The sequence below is a fragment of the Microcaecilia unicolor genome, chromosome 2 (genome assembly GCF_901765095.1).
Source record: "Microcaecilia unicolor chromosome 2, aMicUni1.1, whole genome shotgun sequence".
In the NCBI taxonomy this organism is placed as follows: domain Eukaryota; kingdom Metazoa; phylum Chordata; class Amphibia; order Gymnophiona; family Siphonopidae; genus Microcaecilia; species Microcaecilia unicolor.
In genome coordinates, this window is record NC_044032.1 from 405,002,492 (window position 1) to 405,026,311 (window position 23,820).

Genomic DNA, 23,820 nt, shown 5'->3' on the forward strand with positions numbered 1-23,820 from the left:
TTATGGTACTATGTAAGCCACATTGAGCCTGCAAATAGGTGGGAAAATGTGGAATACAAATGTCACAAATAAATAAATAAATAAATAAATAAACCTGCTGAATCGGCCAAGTTTTAATGGCTTTTTACATTTAGGACAGTTCAAAATAAATGTGCATAGGAAGTGCATTCCAGAGGTGTGGGTCCAAATAAGACAATACTGAGTCTCTGGATATGTCTACAGGTGAGGGAAGGGAAAGAAGAGCAGCTTGAGAGGAGCATATTGACTGATACGGAGTGTAAGGAGAGATAAGGGTAGCCAGATGCATTGGGACTTGAGAGTAGTGGGCTCTATGAATACGGGCTGGCATATTCCTTACTATTAGAAATATTTATTTACATTTTTCACTATAATTGACACATTATCCCATCTACTCTGAAGTAAGTATATTAATGGATTATTGAGAGGTTCTTGCCCTGCACTTGAAACACAAGCAAGCACATGTTACAGTACCTGATTAGGCTGCTGCTGGTTCTGTTGAGGTATTTGAGACTGCATGGGGTCATGTTGGCCTTGCTGGGTTCCCTGAGGAACCTGAGGAAATTGACCCTGGCCTGGGAAAGGCATCTGTCCTGGGATGCCAACTGCATTTGTGAGTCGAGCAGCAAATGGTATCCGTACTGCAAACGGATTCTGGGGCATAACAGGGTTCTGTGGTTGCTGCTGTTGCTGCTGAACAAGCTCCAAAATAGGAGGGATGAATGGGTTCATGGTACGCAGCTAAAAAAGTAAAAATACAGAGATACCAATTTATCACAATGTTATATGTAGCATTTCATCTAGGCAAAACAATAGAGATTTATTATATTCCCATGTGGAATGTTCTGTGTTTCAGATGGCCACATACAGTAATGCATTCTTCATCTAGATATTTCAAACACAAGGGGAGCACAAAATTATTGGACATTAATCTGAGAAACAAACTACATATGTAATTACACATAATCGGGGGAATTCTATATATGGTGCCAAATATTAGGTGCTAAATTCAGCGCGGAAAAGTGTTCTAACAGATGAAGGCACTGAAATGGGGCAGAAACAGCAGATCCATGCAAAACATTTATAGAATACATTTACAGAATAATGCTTAAGTGCTTCCCTATGGATCTGCAAAGGGGAGTGGACATGGGAGGGGCATGGGCAGGTGAGGAGCATTCCCTTAAATTGTGCACAGTATTAGAAAAAAGTGCGGATCTGCACCCAAGTTGTGTGCCAGGATTTACACTAGAGGGTTGCACGGGGACAGAAATCTAACCCATCCCCGCCAGAATCTAACCCGTCCCCATGGGTAATCTAACCTGTCCCCGCAGGAATCTAACCCATCCCCACCACAAGTAATCTCCTCCACCCCAGCTCCTGGCCCACCCAACCCTTGCCATGCTGCAGTCATCTTGACCCCCCTCCCAAGAAAGCCAAATTCTATATGCAGTAAAAATACTCTGCAAAGACAGCAAATGTACAGATCAGCACAGGAACCAAAGAAGTCCAAATTCAAAAACAAGTCAGAAACAACACAGTTTATACCTAATTGTTCAATCACCCTTAGAATTCACCTTTGGGTTTAAAAATCATGTGCATGTGAGGACTGGATAAATGAATTAAAGCAAAGTTTAAAGCAAATGCCCTTAATATGAAATACTTGGTAGCAATAATGAAACAGTGAAGGACTATTCACATAGCAAGAAGCCTGAGACAACAGATTTACTTTCTACTGAACATAATTAACTTTGCATGAACTTGGTGGCTAATAGTGTGTTGAACTGCAAAATGCTGGCACATTTAGACTGATGATGATGCTGGACAAAACTTCTGCATGAAGGAAGCCCTTCTCTAATTATTCAATACCTCTCTGTGAAAAAGTAGTACTAAAAAAGGCAAGTGTATTTTTATAATATACCACTGCAATCCACAAAACAAAAGAAGCAAGTTCCCACATGCCATCTTTTTCTTTTGATATAGGCTCAGGAAAAAAAAAAAAAGGATTTTAAATGCTCCCAGGTTTCAATCTAATTCATGTTTAATATAGGATATAAATGTCATAAATAAATAAATAAATAGAAACTCAACATTGAACACCTGATTCTTATAATATGATGTCTGTTTTAGTCGCCCTTTATCAGGAGAAAATAATCTCTGCACGAATATAACAGTCCTTGGGTGTTCCTATAACCAGCCCCTCTAAATGAAACACTGATTATGATTTATAACAAATTATTACTCTACCTATGAAACGTTATTCTATTATTATACTTCATCTGTGTTCATCCGTATGTTGACAAGTAAGCATGTTTGAAAATATAAGTGAGATTAAATAAAAATGCTACCAACAATAAAGAATGACAATGTGGATGCAGCAGCTCATTGTTTTGGTTGCTTTGTTTTCAGTGTACGGTGATGATGGCTATGTGAGAAAGGGGAAACAGAGACTCACCTAAATGGCTTTAACTTTTTATCATCCCAACTCCATCCATCCACCTCCCCTCCGGCCCTGGGTGCCCCCCTGGCACATACCTCAAGGCACCCTGATGGACTAGTGACTTCTTTGAGGCAGGAAAGAGCCTCACTCTTTCCTGCCTGTTGCTGCTGATCCTCTTGCTGTCTCTGCTTTTTTTTAAATGGCTGCCGAGACTTCCAGTGGTAGCCTTGCAAAACTTCAGCGGAAGTCTCACGAGGCAGCCACTGGAAGTCTTGGCAGCCATTTTTAAAAAGCAGACACGAGAGGCTCAATGCCGCAGAAAGGGGCAAGAAACAGTTGGGATCTTTCCTGCCCTGAAGAAGCCACTAGACCACCAGGGTACCTTGAGGTATGTGCTGGGAGGGCACCCTGCACCTGGGGGAGGGAAGACACTTCTGCAGGGATCCAACAGGACCCAAGTCCATCCCTGTAGATCCCCGTAGACCTGGATGAGATCCCTGAAGATCCCCTCCAGGTCTACGGGGATCTGCAGGGATGGACTCGTGTCCTGCAGGATCCCTGCTTCCGTGCAGCTCTCTAATTTATACCTGGTTTTGGTTGTTGTAACTTCTCATGCCCAAGTTGAGTGTGAATCCCAATGTTATGTGCTTTTCTATAAAAGATGCTGATCCCAGAATGCCCATTACAAATACCATTCAGTGACAATTTTTTTTGGTGCCAAATTTTAAGCCCAATCTTACATTATATCCAGGTCTTATAGTTTGCCAAATACCACATCAGTTCTAGGTGACTTACAGTTAAAGACGCCAGAGCACAATCCAGGAATAACAGCAAAAATGTAAAAAAATAAATAAATAAACATTCAAACATATTCTGAAAATTCCATCAACAATCTAGAGACAGATATTTACAAAAAAGAAAAGTTTTAAGCCTTTTCTGAAACATAAGATAATGATTTCATGATCTAATCTCAAAAAGGTAAGAGAATTCCAAGCTGTTACAATCTGGTAAGACAACAAAAGAGAATGCTGTCTATCAGTTGTTATCTTACTCACATTTGGGTAACATAATAGTAATGGATTTTGTGTAGAATAAAATTTACTAGGCCCCTGAAGAAATGCTAAGCTTGACATGCAGCAGGGAGCTTCACTATTGAATATTTTAAAAATCATAACACATAGTTTAAATTGCACAATAGCGACTAGTGGAAGCCAGTGAAGTTTAACGTAAAAAGGAGAAACAGAATCACATTTATACAGTTGAAAAAACAGGCGGACAGTTGAATTTTGAATAATTTGAAATTACTTAATTGCCGTTTTTGAGCATCCTGAATAAGTAATATTTCAATAATAGATTTTTGATAGAATCAGAGTCTGAACCAAAAGCCTGAAAGTAAAGGAATAAAAAAATTTCCTAATGGGGCTCTAGTGAGCACTGGAAGAGATAGCTACTTAGTTGGTGAGTTCCTGGAGACTTCTTTCCTCCCCTCAAATTTCAATCTATAACCACTTACAATTAGTATGGCATTTGGCAAATCTGAAAAATAAGACACTTCTGCATCATTCACAATTGGTAATAGAGAAATAGATCTGACACAGTTTCACCATTGAAATGCGAACTGAGTACGGGCAGTGATCTTACTTTAAATTCTTTCTTAGAAGAGATGCATTTATTAAAATCATTATTTACCAACATGAAAGAAGATACAACTGCAATAAAAGCTGAACTTTCTGAATTGAGATCTGAGTTTTTATTGTTCATGCATTGAAACCCTTGATATCAAGGCTGGTGTAGCAATGGAAACTATTACAGGCTTACAACACACCACTAAAGCTGTGAAACACTTTGAAAAAAAACCTGGATGATATGAATAATAGTGCACAAAGGAATAATATTCATATTCTGTGCATTCCTATAAAGATTTTGAAGACCTTATTCTGCATTTAATATTTCAGAGAGATTTTGAAATTGAATGTGTACATAGAATTCCAACACAACACAAACAACAAGAGAGATATCCCAGACATTGTTTTATAAAAGTTTTGCATTATACGCATGTGGTCTAAATTATGCAGAAAGTGCGCATTAAATCTCCTATTAAATACGAGGGTCACACGCTATTATTCTTACCTGATCATAATAAGACGACAGTCCATAAAAGGAAACAATTTTTAGATCTTTGATACACATTTTGGATTATTCTGGCACGTATGCGCATAACTTTGTTTAATTGTACAAAAATTGTTGATGATCCAAAACATTTGGAGGTTTTTTGAATGAAAACTCTTCTGTGCATATGGAGGCAACTTGATCATCCTAAAATGCTTGAGTGAGGGTTTTCTTGAATTGCCTTTTCTATATTACCTTACTTTTGCCAGATGATTCAACACTTTAACTTGAATGATAGATTACATTTTTTTTATATCTTGTTGTACTATGCAAGTTCTATACCTTAATGATATTATGCACTGATAGTGTGATTATCTGCTCCATTGTATTCCTTTTTCTACCTATTTAGCATATCTTTTTGATCTTGGTTTATGGATTGCATTGTACTTCAACACTAGTTGTGGAACACTGAAAATATTTTTGCATTATGGTAGATTTATACACAGGAGGCCATCTTATTTTGCTGTCTCTCCACACTGGGGGTTATGTGCACTGTTGTTTCTAGTTTTTATGATAGGTTTGACTTATTGAATGAGCTTATTCATATGTTATTTGTACTTTTTCCCTTCATTGCTCAGAAATTTTATATTTTTTACAGGATAAGCCTATATTTTGTGGGTTGTCCCAATCCTGACTTTTAAGTTACAATGATATTAATTTTATGTTATTATATTATGACTGTACTTTTTCAGGAGACATATCTTACTGATGTGAAATCAAAAAATCATGGTCCTTACCTTCTATATTCTCACTTGCTGTGCACAAAAAGTGTGGTGTCTTAATTCTATTAAGACAGAGGACAGATGTTGATTATTGTCACAAGTTGTTGATCCTAATGGTTGCTGGGTTAAGATCACATTTGTGGATATAGGACATGCTGGACATGAACCTAAAGGACAGGACTGCTATGGCAGCCTAACAGTTATGAGTAAAGCTAGGCCTCACAGTACAGGTCAAGAGGGCAAGTTACTGAGAAGCTGGTTAACAAGGGTGACACAGAATATCATGTACTTTTCTGCTTATGTTAAGGAAAAATAAGCTGACATTAACAAATAATAGAAATATGCTTTGCTGGAGAACATGATTAATAACTTTGTTGATGCAAGGGGAATTTTCTGTAAGGGGAATTTTCTGTTAATCACGGAAGCAGATGGGTGGAGAAACACAAATATGGTTACAAGGAAGATGATTTTGCAAAGCAGAATGACTTGCTGATGTTAAGTAAAAATACTATTATATGATGAATCTGCAATAACAATTTGATTGACTTGTATGTAACCCATTGTAACCCAAATGAAATATGCAATGACATGATGATTTTGCAGTTTCAATGATAAGTATATGGGACATGAAGTTATAAAAATTAGAAACATGAACCAAAGTAAACAGAGAGCTGATGTCAATGATCACACTTGTACTACTCAGCTTATCTGATTATATCCTGTATCATTACATTGCATGGTAAGTAAAAATAAATGAGTATTCTCATATATCCGTAGCCTTCTGTATCTTTTTGTCTCCTCACTTGGTAAATGATAAGTACAGATATTGTCTGGAATGGTGGACACTCCAGGCCATAGATATCTGGTTGTTTGTTACGTGGGGAAGGCAAAGAGACCTTACACATTGAAAATGGGTGCTTTTTCCTTATCTATTTATCACAATTAGGGCCCTTTTTACTAAGCAGCACTAACAGCATGGTAGCAGTTATAGCACACGCTGATTAGCATGTGGTAAATGCTAAGTCGCCCATAAGAACATATGGATGACTTTAGCATTTGGTACAAAAAACACTAGCCCTGTTTGGTCGCTTAGATATGTTATGCTGTCTTGAGCTTTTGCGAGTAAAATTGTCCTGAGTATTATCTAGCGCTATTACATCAGTAAGAAGGGAAGATTAGCGGTTCTAAACAGCAATGCTTTATTTTATTCGCTATCTTTTATAACGTGTTTTTAATATCAGAAAAGTGTAGTTTGCTATCTATAGAAGGTAAACATTTATTTTCAATAAATTTATCATATTTTCCAAAAAAAGCGATCTAGGTTAGTAATAACGATTCTGACTATGATATTGGTAAACACTTAAAACATATTTGATAATACGTTTTTTACCACTATAAGCTTAAAAGAAAGTTTCTATAAGTTATCATATGATTAACCCTTGAAGATTTCATTTTATTAGAGTACTTACATTTCTATACAATTTCATTAGGTTTCCACAATCTTTACTATGACAATCTTTTGTAGACACATATATTTCTTCTACAATTGGATAGAATTAGAAATCAGCATACGGTGAGAAGGTAAATTATATATTTCTTTTATTCCATACAGTTAACAGGCTTTGTTAGCACAACATAAGTTGTTAGTTTCTTAGGTTTTCTTTATGTTTTTGGATTTTCGCAATATGTAATATTAGATACTGCTCATATAAAATTTTATTTATATAAAAATTTATTTTAAAAATTGTTAATACTTAACTTGATATTAGGTTCTGTTATTGAACATTGTTTTCATTTTTATTAGTTCTTAAATGATTTACTGTGCATTGTTTATGGCCCATTGCGCTTGATAATTGGTAGGGATATATATATACACAATCCTGTGTACAGTCAATAGAATATAATTTAAAAAAAAAATTTCTTTCAATATTCATATATTATTCCTATATCATGAACTTTTCTAGAAGTATGACTGTTTCTGATCTGTAATAGATTTGTTAAGTCAGTACTTGTTTACTGTATTTGGTTTTATGTTAATTTGATAACATCTCTTGCAATAAGATTGTTTTAGATATTTGTATTGTCTCTTTATATTACTATATAAACATGTTATTATCTATTTCACATTATGTGTTTTGATTTGTATAGACTCCTGACGCATGCCTGTACGGCTGAAACACAGCTGTGCCGAGTCCTTTTCTCCCTGCTATCTTTTGGCTAATAAAGTTGATTTTTTAATTTTAACAAACAAAGTGTTGTCTTTTTAATGTAATTTTTATCACTTTATGTATTTTTAAATACATATTTTATGATTATTTTTACATTTTGATGTTTTATATTTTTTTATTTTTTTTGTTCCTGTTAGTTATCTTCGCTGTTTTGTTTTTTGTTGACTTTAGCATTTAGCACATACTAATTTTACTGTGCGCTAAAAATGCTTGTGTGGCTTAGTAAACAGGGCCCTTGGATTCCTAATGGTGATCAGCTTGAATTTTTTCATGCATTAGCCAACCAACTCTCCACTGATACTGATATTCCATATATAATTGGAGGTGATTATAATATGATTCTAAACCATACATTAGACAGATTATCTAAAGTGGCATGAACTACATAATTTGATAAAACATTTTAATCTTTCTGATCCATGGTGACTTTTTCATTCAACAGATCAAGAATATACTTTTGATTCTCCGCCGCATTCCTATTACTCTTGCATTGATTTTTCTTTTTTTTGGGGGGGGGGGGGGCTGCACATTATAAGTACATAAGTACATAAGTAATGCCATACTGGGAAAAGACCAAGGGTCCATCGAGCCCAGCATCCTGTCCATGACAGCGGCCAATCCAGGCCAAGGGCACCTGGCAAGCTTCCCAAACGTACAAACATTCTATACATGTTATTCCTGGAATTTTGGAGTTTTCCAAGTACGTTTAGTAGCGGTTTATGGACTTGTCCTTTAGGAAACCGTTCAACCCCTTTTTAAACTCTGCTAAGCTAACTGCCTTCACCACTTTCTCCGGCAATGAATTCCAGAGTTTAATTACACGTTGGGTGAAGAAAGATTTTCTCTGATTTGTTTTAAATTTACTACACTGTAGTTTCATCGCATGCCCCCTAGTCCTAGTATTTTTGGAAAGTGTGAACAGACGCTTCACATCCACCTGTTCCACTCCACTCATTATTCTATATACCTCTATCATGTCTCCCCTCAGCCGTCTCCTCTCCAAGCTGTATAGCCCTAGCCTCCTTAGTCTTTCCTCATAGGGAAGTCGTCCCATCCCCGCTATCATTTTAGTCGCCCTTCGCTGCACCTTTTCCAATTCTACTATATCTTTCTTGAGATGCGGCGACCAGAATTGAACACAATACTCAAGGTGCGGTCGCACCATGGAGCGATACAACGGCATTATAACATCCTCACACCTGTTTTCCACACCCTTCCCGATAATACCCAACATTCTATTCGCTTTCCTAGCCGCAGCAGCACACTGAGCAGAAGGTTTCAGTGCGTTATCGACGACGACACCCAGATCCCTTTCCTGGTCCGCAACTCCCAACGTGGAACCTTGCATGACGTAGCCACAATTCAGGTTCCTTTTTCCCACATGCATCACCCTGCACTTGCTCACACCAAACATCATCTGCCATTTAGCCGCCCAGTCTCCCAGTCTCGTAAGGTCCTCTTGTAATTTTTCACAATCCTGTCGCGATTTAACGACTTTGAACAACTTTGTGTCATTAGCAAATTTAATTACCTCGCTAGTCACTCCCACCTCTAAATCATTCACAAATATATTAAAAAGCAGCGGTCCTAGCATGGACCCCTGAGGAACCCCACTAACTACCCTTCTCCATTGTGAATACTGCCCATTTAACCCCACTCTCTGTTTCCTATCCTTCAACCAGTTTTTAATCCACAATAGGACATTTCCTCCTATCCCATGACCCTCCAATTTCCTCTGTAGCCTTTCATGAGGTACCTTGTCAAACGCCTTTTGAAATTGCGGTTAACGTGATTAACACATTAATTATTAATTGTGATTAAAAAATGTAATTACAATTAATAATTAACCTTCTGCCTCCCTCCTGCTGAGCATGGTCTGGCATCCTTCCCTCCCTCCCCTGGACTGCCGGCGGCTCTCTCTCCCCTTCACTTCCCACCTGGTTTACTTTTTCAGTTTATAGTAAGTCTTCGGCCATGCAGCAGCAGCAGCTGTACTGAAAAGCTGCCTGCAGCCTACACCGGGCCTTTCCTCTGACCCATCCCAAACAGGAAGTTGCATCAGGGAAACGGGAAAGATCAGAGGGAAAGCCTAGTGCAAGCCGCAGGCAGCTTTTCAGTATGGCTGCTGCTGGGCCAAAGACTTACTGAAAAGGTAAAATGGGTGGGAAGGGTGGCCAGGAGAGAGAACCTTGGGTGGCCAGGGGGGAGAGAAAGAGAACCTCGGGTGGCTGGGGGAGAGGGAAAGAGAACTTCAGGTGGCCGGAGGGGAGGAGAGAGAGAACAAGAACATTGGGTGGCTGGGGGGAAGGGAGAAAGAACCTCAGGCAGTGCTAAAAGGGGAGGGAGAGATGCTGGGCTGTGCATGGGGGAAGGGGGAAATAGGGAGAGATGCCAAATTGATGGAGAGAAGGATGGAGGGAGGGAAGTGGAGGAAGAAGAGAGAGGGAGAGATGTTAGGCTCAGAGAGAGAGACAGAGACAGAGAGAAAGGATAATTTACCTGGGGTACAGAGTCTGGAAAGAAAGAAGAAAAAGAGGAGGGGGGGTTGGGAGAGCGTGAAGAGAGAGAGAGATAATGGACCTCTGGGGGTAGAAGAGAAGAAGACAGAAAGAGTTGGACATGGAGGTGGGAGAAAAGAAGATGTTTGGCATAGGCACAGGAGATGGGAGGGAAGGGCCTTGAAGAACTCCTTTGGGGGCTCAGGCTCCCTCCAGAGCTGCAGTACCTGTTCAATAGCTGGTGAGGTAGCTCAATCCCCGCTAGCCAAAGAAATCTGCTGCCTGAGTCACCCTCTTCCTCCTCGTTCGTGCATGAACTGAGCATGCTCTAGGAGTGCTGGCATCGGTGGCTGGAGGTACCCTGCTGACTTCCTCTCTTCTGAGGCAGCACAAGGAGGAAGGGGACTGCTTTGGTAGTGGATTCTTTCGACTGGCAAGGCTTTGGCATCCCCACTAGCAAATTTCTTTTTATATCTCATAGATCACCTATTAATTTGGAATAATACTCTCTTTTTTAAAGTTAATTTATATTTATAAATATGTATTGCATGACACCAATCTAACCTAGTTTCTTCACAAGGGTGTTTTTCCATATTGTATTTACTGCCTGAAACCCTTGTGTTTGTTTTAAATTTGACTTATAGTGAAGTATATTGCAGTTTTTTTTTAATTCTGCTGAAACTATAACATATTAAAAATACTTACTAAGGGGTCCTTTTACTAAGCTGTGTTAAGTGCTAATGTGCAGCTAAGGCAGCTAAAAATTGTGTGCCACTGATTGCATTCAGGCGTCCAGCGATAACTGCCAAATTAGCACAGTCCAATTATGGAATTAAAAAATATACATTTTAGGGGTGTGTCAGGGGGTGGAGAGTGGGAGTTTCTGCATTAAACAGCGCATCTATAATACCATGTGCTATCTGGTTAGCACAGAAATACCAATTCAGTCCTTATCATGTATAAAATGCGTGGCAGTAAGTGCTCACATGGATGTTCTGGATCCTGGGAGTTGTGGATAATAGAAGTGATTTGTTCTGGATAATGAGAGTTTATGGAAAAAGGAACTTTGAATAAATTTCTTTACTATATAGACAAAAGATTTGATAGTTGGTATAACTGTACCTGTTGCAGTGGTGGCACCAGGCCACCTGCACCGGCACCCAATCCTAAGCCCAGGCCTACAAGCAACTGTGAAAAAAAAGTAAAGAGGATATGAAACAAAGAATAAAATATTTGTTTAAAGAACATAAACATATTACAAACAAATTCACCATTCCTCCTCTACTTAAGAAATTATGGACAATATATGGGGGAGAGCGGACAGTCAGTGCTTTAACTTAAATGCCAGCCATGGCATTAAATTGCTATACATTCTGTTTCAAATTATGTATAGCCAGTGTCACTAAAGATAGTGATTCGCCATTGATTGCTGCCTCAGCTGTCCATTTAGTTTAGTCCTGCTATTCAGTAGGCCTAAACTAAATGCAGCACGATTTGGGTTTCTGCCAGGTACTTGTGACCTGGCTTGACCACTGCTTGGAAAACAGGATACTGGGCTAGATGGACCATAGGTCTGACCCAGTATGGCTACTCTTATATTCTTATGTAACTTCTCTCCACCCCTTCACTATATAGATAGTGCTAAGGCAGTTAGACATTATGTTCATTGTAGCATTATCCATATACCCCCATTATTCTCAACTTAAGGCCATCTATGGCTCCTCTTTTCCTTATCTCAGCACTCAACTGTGGAACGGGCTGCCTCGTGAGATCAAATTCACTTCAGATCACCCGACCTTTAAGAAGCATCTCAAGACCTTCCTTTTTGGCAGAGCGTTTACCACGAGTCCTGCAGGAGCTGCAGCCTTTTAGCCCACAGCTCACTCCGTGACTCCCTATCACACACCCTCTCTTCCTTTCCCTCATCAGTCATCTCTTTCTCCCTCCTGTGGCCCTTGTCCACTATACTTTATGTTATTGTATTATGGTTTGTTTATTTACTATTGTACACCACATTGAGCCTGCCCATGGGCGGGAATATTGTGGGATATAAATGTTATAAATAAATAAATAAATAAACTTGGTGCCCAAAACTAAGTGCCAATTGCATATGTAAATTTATTACATGTGCAAGTGCTACTTGAACATTAAGCCCCCCCTCCCCCCACTCTACCAGAATTAAAAACTGAGACCCCCTTTTACTAAGGCATGCTCACGTTTTTAGCATACCCTAAAATTGGGCACGCGCTAAACGTTAGAGATGCCATACATTCCTTTGGGCGTCTCTAACGTTTAGCGCGCGCTAAAAACGTGAGTGTGCCTTAGTAAATGATCCCCTGAATACCTTAGCTGGCAGGGTTCCCCAAGTCCTACCTTCTGAAGACATCTTCAGCCCACTGAACACCTGAACCATCAGAGAGCATCATGGTAGTCAGCTGCAGCAGTCCCAGCTGCCAACATCAGCACCCTGTACATGCTCAGTTCTCTTCACTTGGCAGGGCTTGGGAATTCCCCTCCAGACAAACCAATGGAGCGCCTCTAGTGCATAGGCTTCAGCCAAAAAACGATGGGCTAGGTTTTCCTAGGCCCCACCTGTGTCTATGCCAATGCCCTCAACTTTTAAGGGGCAAGGCTTTGGGGAAGAGGAGGTTTCATTCCTTTAGTCTTATGCCAGGACTAGAGGGGGATCAAACTCATTGTGCCTCTAGATCATTAAAGTCCTCTGAGGGAGGAGGTCCATGGAACCTCCAATTCAGGCTAGTCAGCCCTCTATTTTTTTCAAGCTACCAAAAGAAGGAGGTTTTTCTTTTTTTAAAAAAAAATGTATACATTGCGAAAGGCCTGAAAACGTGAATGCTGTTTAAAAATACCATCCTGGAGGCCCAGGCCAAACATATCCCGCGAATTAGAAAAGAAAGACAGAAGTCCAAAAGACAGCTGGCTTGGTTGAAAAGTGAGGTGAAGGCAGCTATTAGGCTAAAAGAAACACCTTCAGAAAATGGAAGAAGGAACCGTCTGAAAATAACAAGAAGCAGCATAAGGAGTGTCAAAACAAATGCAAGGCACAGATAAAGAAGGCCAAGAGGGATTACAAAAAAAAGATAACATTAGAGGCAAAAAAACATACCAACATTTTTTTTCGGTATATTAAAAGCAGGAAGCCGGCAAAAGAATCGGTTGGGCCGCTGGATGACAGAGGGGTAAAAGGGGCGATCAAGGAAGATAAAGACGTAGCGGAAAGATTGAATGAATTCTTTGCTTCGGTCTTCACCGAGGAAGATTTGGGTGGGATACCGGTGTCGGAAATGATATTTCAAGCGGACAAGTCGGAGAAACTTACTGACTTCACGGTAAACCTGGAGGACGTAATGGGGCAGTTCAGCAAACTGAAGAGTAGCAAATCTCCTGGACCGGATGGTATTCATCCTAGAGTACTGATGGAACTGAAAAATGAGCTTGCGGAGCTTCTGTTAGTGATATGCAATTTATCCTTAAAATCGAGCATGGTACCGGAAGATTGGAGTGGTGGCCAATGTAACGCCGATTTTAAAAAAAAGGTTCCAGGGGAGATCCGGGAAATTATAAACCGGTGAGTCTGACGTCAGTGCCAGGGAAAATGGTAGAGGCTATTATCAAAAACAAAATTATAGAGCACATCTGAGGACATGGATTACTGAGACCAAGTCAGCACGGCTTTTGTGTGGGGAAATCTTGCCTGACCAATTTACTTCAATTCTTTGAAGGAGTAAACAAACATGTGGACAAAGGGGAGCCGGTTGATATCGTGTATCTGGATTTTCAAAAGGCGTTTGGCAAGGTGCTTCATGAAAGGCTACAGAGGAAATTGGAGGGTCATGGGATAGGAGGAAATGTCCTATTGTGGATTAAAAAACTGGTTGAAGGATAGGAAACAGAGAGTGGGGTTAAATGGACAGTATTCACAATGGAGAAGGGTAGTTAGTGGGGTTCCTCAGGGGTCTGTGCTAGGACCTCTGTTTTTTAATATATTTATAAATGATTTAGAGATGGGAGTAACTAGCGAGGTAATTAAATTTGCTGATGACACAAAGTTATTCAAAGTCGGTAACTCGCAACAGGATTGTGAAAAATTACAGAAGGACCTTACGAGACTGGGAGACTGGGTGGCTAAATGGCAGATGACGTTTAATGTGAGCAAGTGCAAGGTGATGCATGTGGGAAAAAAGAACCCGAATTATAGCTACGTCATGCAAGGTTCCACGTTAGGAGTTACGGACCAAGAAAGGGATCTGGGTGTCGTCGTCAATAATACACTGAAACCTTCTGCTCAGTGTGCTGCTGCGGCTAGGAAAGCGAATAGAATGTTGGGTATTATTAGGAAAGGTATGGAAAACAGGTGTGAGGATGTTATAATGCCGTTGTATCGCTCCATGGTGCAACCGCACCTTGAGTATTGTGTTCAATTCTGGTCGCCGCATCTCAAGAAAGGTATAGTAGAATTAGAAAAGGTGCAGCGAAGGGCGACTAAAATGATAGTGGGTATGGGACGACTTCCCTATGAAGAAAGACTAAGGAGGCTAGGGCTATTCAGCTTGGAGAAGAGACGGCTGAGGGGAGACATGATAGAGGTATATAAAATAATGAGTGGAGTGGAACAGGTGGATGTGAAGTGTCTGTTCACGCTTTCCAAAAATACTAGGACTAGGGGGCATGCGATGAAACTACAGTGTAGTAAATTTAAAACAAATCGGAGAAAATGTTTCTTCACCCAACGCATAATTAAACTCTGGAATTCGTTGCTGGAGAACGTGGTGAAGGCGGTTAGCTTAGCAGAGTTTAAAAAGGGGTTAGACGGTTTCCTAAAGAACAAGTCCATAAACCACTACTAAATGGACTTGGGAAAAATCCACAATTCCAGGAATAACATGAATAGAATGTTTGTACGTTTGGGAAGCTCACCAGGTGCCCTTGGACTGGATTGGCCACTGTCGTGGACAGGATGCTGGGCTCAATGGACCCTTGGTCTTTTCCCAGTGTGGCATTACTTATGTACTAAGCTCCCTTTTATTCCACTGAATCTTACCTACATTTTTCCATATGTTCCCCTCACTCAAGCCTATCCATTCCCCTTTTGCTTAGTCCCCAGTCTTTCATTAACTCTTTCCTCCATCATATAACATCTCCTCTCTGTTTCTTTCTCTCCCTTCTCCCCCCCTCCACTATGCAGCATCTCCTCTTAGTATCTCTTTTTCTTCCCCACCTAAATGCAGCATCACCACTCTATCTCTTTCTCCCCCTGCCAACCAGCATCACCACATCTCTCTTTCTTTCTCTCACTTCCCCATCTCTAGCATTGCCCCATCTTTCTCTCTCTTCCCTGTTATCCAGAATTGCCCCATATCTCTCTCCTCCCCCATTCACCATTACAGTGTCTTTTTCTCTTCTACCCCATCCAGCATTGTGATCTGTCTCTCTTCCCCCATCCATCATTGCTCTCTCTCTCTTCCATCCAATTCAGCTTCACCCCATCTATCTCTCATCCCATCCACCATCTCCCTGTCTCTCTCTCTTCCCCCATCCAGCATCTCACCCTCTTCCTCCCTATCCCAAATCAGCCCCTCTCTCCTCCCCCATACAGCATCACCTTGTCTGTCTCTTCCCACCCCGTACCAAGCATCATTGTCTCCCTTCCATCCCCCATTTCTCTCTCTTCCCATGCACCATCACCTTTTCTCATTCCCCATCCAGCATCTCTTAATCTTCCTCCCCATCCAGCATCATCCCATCTCCGCTTTCAGCATTATCCTGTCTCTCTCTCTCCCCCCCCCCCCCCAGCATCACCATCTCTCTTCTTCTTATCCAGTATTACTCTCTCTCTCTCACTCTTTCTCTCTCTCTCTGGTGCCTCTGCCCCCCCCCCCCCCCCAATCAAGTATCACCCCATCTCTCTCTCTCTTTCTCTGCTATCCCATCCAGCATGGTGCAGTTTCTGTCTGTTCCCCATACCCCACCCCACCCACCCCATCAAGTATCTCCCCATCACTCGTCTCTCTCATCAAGCATCACCTCATTTCTGAATCTCTTATCCCTTTTGTCTGTCTCTTTACCCCAACATTCAATGTCATCCTCTTTGTCTCTTCCCCTTTCTCTCACCATCATCTTCTTTAACATCTTTCAAGTTCGGCGGAAGAGTAGCGTGGTATTAGCAAACAAAGTGAAAGCATATACGGGACCATTTTCCTGTGTGCGTGCCTGCACATGCTGCTGCTGCAGTCATGCTCCCTCTGACCCAGGAAGCTGCATCAGTCACACAATCCACAACTAACAGTCAATGAGTACCTGTGCCAGTCACCGCCAACCTGAGCAAAAGCAACAGCCTCCTCAGCAGCATCATGGCTGGGAGCTGAGCAGCCACAGCTCTGGGAGGAGGGCCAAAAACAGAGACAACAGACAAGCAGTGAGGGAGGGAGGCGCAGGGAAAAACAAAACAGCCCCTGCGCTTGTCACAGCCAATGCCTGCACGCCTTCCCTGCAGTCAGTGAATAAGATTGCATTACACTTGGACGCATGATCGTGGCGTGCCAATAGCGTGTCCAAACTCAGAACAGGGGCATATGTGCCTGAACCGTGAGTTGGAAAATAGCGTAGGGAAAAGATGAGATCAGAGAGGGGTGTGCCGCGTGACCGGCAGAGCAGCAGCGGTGCATACAGGAAAATGGTCCTGCGTGCTTTCAATTTGTTCTTATCTGATATCGCTGCTGCTCTGCCGCTGAACTTGAAAGCTGTAAAAAGATGATCAGGAGAGAGGGGAGGAAGAGAGACCAGTGAAGGGACTGGGTCCAGCAGCAAAATAGGCGTCATTTTTATCCAAATCTGTTTGGGAGAGCAGTTGCTCCCCCTGTGTCCCCCCTAGCTACGCCACTGGGGGGGGAGCACTTCCTGTCACCCATTGAGGTGGCAGTAAGGGCTCCCGCGGTAACACGCAGCACTGCCCGATTACCGCCGGATAAGCACCAGCGCTACAAAAATAGAAAATATTTTTGTAGCGACAGAAATGGTGCATGCTGGGGGTGGGAACTACTGACGGGCTCCTGTGGTAGCCCGACGGTAGTTCCAGATTGGCGAGCGGCAAGCCCACTGCCACACACCAACCCTTTAGTAAAAGGGCCCTAAATGAATAACCTAATTTGTTGGAAAATTTGATTGATGTATCCATTATCATAAAATTTTATTTCACTTCAGATAATCTTTCTGGTTCATATAGCTTGAATATATGTTAATGCTCTACTGTTAAGAAGAGTTTTCAGTTTTAAACATATTTTGAGATTTAAACTTGAAAATGCAATGCTTTAGAAAGATGTTAGGCCGACCTCATTGCTGGCACTTCCAGATGCAAAGCGTTGTGGAATAAGCTGAAAAAGAAAAATCAAAAAGATATATAACAATGATGGTTTACTGTTCAGATTACATATGCAAATTCTGTATACATTAAATATGCCAAAAACTATCATGCACATAGCATGCAGCATCTTAGCCTGAGAATGGTACTTACTGGTAACGCAAATGCTGTTCCAAATAAGCAAACAAAAAGAGTCACAATCTTCATCTTTCAAGAAAAATGCTGAAAAAGATTAATAAATGTTTTTCAGTGACATTTGTCTTTATTTTTACAATTATACTGATACTACTGTGCAATTGAACTGATTAAAGCTGAAGGATAATGGATCCCACAATCAAAATGATGAAAACAGCCAGGAAAGGCTCCCGGCTGTTCAAATTACCTGTCCGGGGCTAACTGGACATTTTTAATGGCACTTAACTGCATAATGCTGCTGAAAATGCCCGGTTAGCGCTCAAGCTGAAACCAGCTATTTTGTAAGTGTTCCAGGGATGAAGTCAGCACTTAGCCAGTTAAGTGCCAATATTCAACACTTAATCGGCTAAGATAACTACAGAAATAGGACCACCCAGGGCTGCTGAGAGATGGGGCAGAGCCTGGAGCAAACAATCTTAAGGGCCCCATGTGCCCTCCCCCACAGTGCCATCCTCGCACCCCACACCCCCACTTACTGCGTCTGCTCCCTTGGTCTGTCTTTTGTCTCCTGTTCCTGTGTTCTGAGACCCAATTTATCGTGTTAATGCGTACTGTGCTCTGTTCCACAGGTCCTTATTCCTGCCACGTCCCCTCCCGCCTATGCGGAAACAGGAAGTACTTCACAAGAAGGAGGTGGGACAAGGCAGGAAGAAGGACCTGTGGTGGAAGAGCAGAGTTAACACATTAACACAGTAACCCAGGTCCCGGGCCTGGCACACAAGAGAAGGAGATCAATTCAGCCTTCTTCTATCTGTGTGTGCCTGCCTGCCTGCATCAGAAGCCTTGCCGGCACTGGGCCCACCTTGGAGGCTGAGCCCAAGAGAATCTTGCTCCTCCTACCCTCCCTCTCAGCGGCCTTGGGACTACATAAAAAACAGACCTATCTTTATGCAATTCTTCATAGCTGGTTACGTGCCGATTATCGCACTCAATTGGCTATGTTTTCACTAGCACCATGTACTTAGAAATTCAATGCCAGTGCCCGAACATGGCCTGGCATTGAATTTCTAGGTATAGTGTTGGTGGCTGTTGGCAAAACACTGATTTCTGTCAGCTGAATATCGATCCCCATGGTTACTAAACATTTTCCCATAGACACAAAATTGAGAAAAACATTGAGGGCCATATTTCCTAAACTGCGTTAACTGTTAAGGCAGCACAGTTAATGCCACATGAATAATGTAGCTAAGTGCATTGCATTATCAACAATGAAGTTAAGGTGGTAATGACATTTTCTATGCATTAAATGAATGGGAAACAGCTGGTGTCATTGCCTTAGAGTTAACACAGGCTTTTTAAAGTTACTACGCTCAGTAACTGCAAAACCTGACTGCAGTTTAATAGAGCCCTTATTAAATATGTCCTCTTAATATAATACTTAAAGGGGCATTTGTGAAAGAATGTCTTGCTCATAATGTCCCCCAAAACGACCATCTCGCAGCCATTTTTGCGAGAAAAAACATTAAGATTTCCTGTTCAAAAATACATGAGAAGGAAGTTCTTGAAAACTTCCAAAATGAACAGCCATTTCCCAAAATGAAACATCTGTCTGGCATCATGTGTACAAAAATGAACATATATGATGCTGAAGAGCAGAGGGGCAGCCTAATGGTCAGTGCAGTGGACTTTAAACAACGTGACCCAGATACAGATCCTACCTTAATTCCATGATGTTATTGTGAGCCTTTTAGGAACAGATAAAAACCTACTGTAACTAAAGGTACACCACTACAACAGCCATCAAGCTTGCAGGTGTCTTATAAATTCAGAATCAGTAAGTATTTCTATGTTCCGGGGGGGGGGGGGGGGGGGCTCACATATTTAAAAAGAAAAAAAGAGTTAAAGTGGGAGTTACACCTGGGTCCTGTTGTTTAAATTCCACTGCACTGACCACTAGGCCACTCAGTGGTGTAGCTAGTAGGGCGCAAAGGGAGCGACTGCTCCCCCAAATGGACTTGAGCCGGCACAGGCGCCTATTTTTCACGCAGTGTGCCATGCCTATGCAGTAAACGTGTGCCAATGCAATCTTCTCTCTGTTCCCACCCCCCACCCCCGACAACACAACCTGGCTATGCTTCTGAGGCAACTCCTTACACTTGCGTGCTGCTCTATTAGGAATGGCCATAATACCTGAAGCTGTCAGAGCCTGGTATCCACTGTCAGTTTCACTTCTTGGGGGGGGGGTAGGAGGGGTCATGCTTTCATCCCTCCAGTGGTCAGTTGCTCAAGCAGGGCACCTTTCTGTACAATGGACATGATTGAAATACAAACTTCCTCCTTTTTTGCCTTGGACATTTCTTCCCAATCCATTATTGCTGAAAGACATCCTAATTTTGGGCCTCCAACAAACCCCTATAATGGAGGTAATAGGCATGTAAAGCTCTCTCATACATATTCATTGCAGATATCCTGAAAACCCAACTGGCTGGAGCTCCCCCAGTACAGGTTTGAGAACCACTGTTCTAGACATTTATGTGCATAATGGATGCAAATAGGGATACCTAGATTACAGACCTGCCCTTTTGAAGGGCACTTCTTATAATCTACGTGCTTGTATTCATACATCCCTTGTGCATGTAAATGATTAGAATACTAGCAGTTCCACGTGTAAGTGTACACCAGGTTGCTCAACATTAGTCCACGAGGTTCGTATTCCAGTTGGGTTTTCAGGATTTCCCCAGTGCATATGCCTCCATTGTATGCAAAAGATCTCATGCATCTTCATTGTGGAAATCCTAAAAATCCGACTAAGTTGTAGACCTCGAGGAATGACATTGAGCACCCATAGTGTACATGTACCTGTGAAAGTGACAGCAGCATGCCTATTCATTATTTTGTAATGGCGCACGTAAGAGACACAGCAGGTAAATGCAAGGTGGGCATCCATATGGGCACAATATCCTTATATCCAGCTGATCTGGGTTTTGGAAAACCCAATTTGGGAACTGAACTGGGGATTTTGCGCATGGCAGTACACAACACTGCCACTGAGCCACTAGGCTGGACCACACTTTTTTACAGCATTCTGCATATTCACAGATTAAACAATCTACACTTAAATCTACATAAATGCATTTTGCTTTGTGCCATCAAAATTAAAATTTCAGTTAATGCTTTTACTGAAGGAAACTGTATCTTGTTTATGTTGTTAAATGTAATTAACAAACTGTAAAATTATCCAAAGATGGTCCTGTACAAGAGATTTTTGCAATTTTTGTGGTCCCAAACACTCAGGAACAACATTATTGCTTGTAATAATTGTTATAGTAATTCAAGCAAAGGTATTATAACTGGCAAAGAATTCACTTCTACAATTTCTAATTCTCGGAGAACCTTTCCCATACAAGGACTTTATTAAAAAAAAAAAAAAAAGACTTTTCCCCATTCTGTATCAATGGGAAAAAAAACAGGTTTTTAGAATGCAAGTTTCAAACTGCCCATATTGTTGAAGTTTGTAGAGACTTATTTTCTGGCAGATTTTTCATCAGTTTTGTAAGGGAAATCATGTGTATGCTTTTACTTTGAAAATCCTCCACAGAGAAAGTACCCACTGACACTTGCATATACTTTTTCTGAAGGTATGTTTTCCAGCCTAAAATGACAGGATGAGTGTTGTAAATACAGACACCTGGTTGGGTTATAATCTCCACCCTAACTGCTCACTTCCCTGGGAATGCATCCTCTCAATGTGAGTGAAAGTAAAGAAATAGGCACACCCGTTAAGGGGGGACACACACAACTGGGCTGAAGGCCGGCGAAGACAGAGGAGAAAGGGAGGGTATAGGGTGGGGTGGGCCAGCTAGTGAGTATAGGTAGGAGCAGATAGGGCAACAAAGGGTTAACAAGATAAGGGAGGGATAGGAAGGGGAGGAGGAAGAGGGGAGGAGCAGGGGCAAGGGATAGGAAAAACACAGGGAAATCATTTTAGAATTAGGAGGCAGGAGAAGAGCAGCGCTCACCTGCCCACCCACCCACTTTGCGAAGGCTAACTTGTCGCAGCAAGGCGTCTGGCTACAATTTTACCCAGGGACAGCAGTGGGTACACAGCAGCTTAGCAGTTAACACTTGCAAGTGTTGTGGTAACTACGTGTGCAGAAACAGTTGTTTAACAAGTTACAAGTTTATGCAAAGTTAGGCTTGCATGTTAGCAGCCTTATAAACAGGAAGCAACGTGGACACAGCTTGTCTCCCGGTTTCGACGGCCGGGAGGACTAGAAGGTCGGATTGTAAAAGATGGCAAGTGCCTCCTTCAAGGGAAGGCACAAAGTGACAGCGTGTGCTATGAGAGACAGCACAGTGGAGCCACAGGGGTTTGGGACGGCCCAACCTGTGGCACAGATCAGGCATTCAATGTTTGATGTTCCTGGCTGCAGCCAAAATAAATCCAACTTTAACAAACATATGGCCTCGCAGCGTGGTCGATAGAATACGATAAAGGGTCTGAGTGTGTGCCGAATGCCCGAGTTGTAGTGCAATGTTGAGGAACAATGTTCTTTGAAACCACTCATTTTGATCGGTAAAACACTATTTTGCCTGCAGAACTGATTAAAAAAAAAAACTTCTGTACCCTTCAATAAGGCTTGAAAGAAAACCATTGTAAAGTGCAACAAAGGGACATATTTACACAAAAATATTCAATTTGCTTTGTATTTCATTCATAACCTTACCTTGCCTTTAGCCTCACAATGATAGGAAATGGAACAGTGATAGGGTCACCCTTCCTTTCTTCTTGTTTTGGCTTTGCTTGCAAATTCTTCTTCCATGCATTTTAAACTCTGTCTCCACTTCCAAACAGCCAATCATAATTCCTAGAGCAAGATGACTCAGTGTCAAGCAATTATTCAGCTAACTACCCCTTCCATAATCTGCAAGGCATTTTGTTGATTCCCATTCTTCAGCAAAATGATTATTACCTCATTTAGGTATTCCGTCAGTAATTTATACTTATAGTAACTGCTCTGGAGGAGTCATTCCCAGCCAAGAAGCAAATTAATCCAGTTGATATCTTCCTAATATGGCTATATTTCACATCCCCCCTTCAGCAGAATTTTTATGCAATCCAGCACAAATAGTGATGACAGTGGAGATGCTTCAACCTATAGTATACAATATAATAAGTCTTTTCAAATGTACTTTTAAAAGCTTTCTAATTGAATGGTGCATCTATGTATGCATTTCTCTACATATCTGTGTCAATATAAATGGGGGGGGGGGGGGGGGGGGGAGAGAGAGAGACTGAGAGAAAAAGAGAGAATGTACCTAAGATCTTTCCAAACCTGTCCTGGTGACCCCGCAGCCAGTTGGGTTTCACAATTTCCACAATGATATGCATATAATACATTTTCATATACTGGGTCTCCAGCATAAGCAAATTTATCTCATACAAATTCTGTGTGAATATCTTAAAAGCCCAGTTAGGGCACAGTCGGGTCACCAAGACAAATTCTGAGAAGCCATTATATCTACAGTATCTGTTTCTATAAATACTATATACAGATGCACACCAATGCATAACAAAGACACATGAATATTGGAAGATCGATTTTCTCAAAAAGGCACAGCAAGGATTTGTACAGAATGAAAATTGAACATTGCAGTTTTGCAAATGTTCTGCAAACTTTGCTTATTCATTAAATTATTCAGCACAGATTTCAGTTAAAACCTTTACATAATCCCAGTCCCTATCCCCATCATCCAGCCTATCTTCCCCTTTCAGCTCCTTTTTGCCTCTTCCAACACTTTACAGCAGCATTTTGGATTCCTTTTACTAAGCCGCTTAAGCGCCTATGTGCATCAATTCTGAGTTACCGCCCGACTACCGTGTGGCTCGAGCAGTAATTTCATTTTTTTATGTGCGTCCACTACGCGCACCGGAAAATATTTTTATTTTCTGGCACGTGGGCGGTAATCGGCATTTGAACGTGCGTTGATCATTACTGCCCGGTTAACGTGTGAGACCTTACCACTAAGTCAATGGCTGGCGGTAAGGTCTCAGACCCAAAATTAATGCATACCAATTTTCATTTTGCCGCAGTCCATTTTCAGCCAAAAGGGCATTTTTTACAGGTATGCTGAAAAATGATTCTGCGCACGGCCAAAACACGCGCCTAAACTACCTCAGGCCATTTTTCAGCGCACCTTAGTAAAAGGACCCCTCTATCTCCAAGGCAGTAAC

The 23,820-nt window shown here is 41.4% G+C and overlaps 1 protein-coding gene across 1 annotated transcript in view; it reads right to left on the reverse strand.

The window, feature by feature from the left end:
• The window catches only part of LOC115462109 (odontogenic ameloblast-associated protein-like), a 49,129-nt gene extending 26,730 nt beyond the window's left edge, over positions 1–22,399 (reverse strand). Inside the window, exons 1-5 of the mRNA XM_030192145.1 lie at positions 22,313–22,399; positions 17,604–17,672; positions 17,422–17,463; positions 11,195–11,260; positions 493–759 (exon numbers count right to left, since the gene is read on the reverse strand). Of these exons, the coding sequence (XP_030048005.1) occupies positions 493–759; positions 11,195–11,260; positions 17,422–17,463; positions 17,604–17,657 (429 nt within the window). The 5' untranslated portion in view covers positions 17,658–17,672; positions 22,313–22,399. The remainder of the gene's footprint in view (positions 1–492; positions 760–11,194; positions 11,261–17,421; positions 17,464–17,603; positions 17,673–22,312) is intronic.
• Between the last annotated feature and the right edge of the window lie 1,421 nt (positions 22,400–23,820).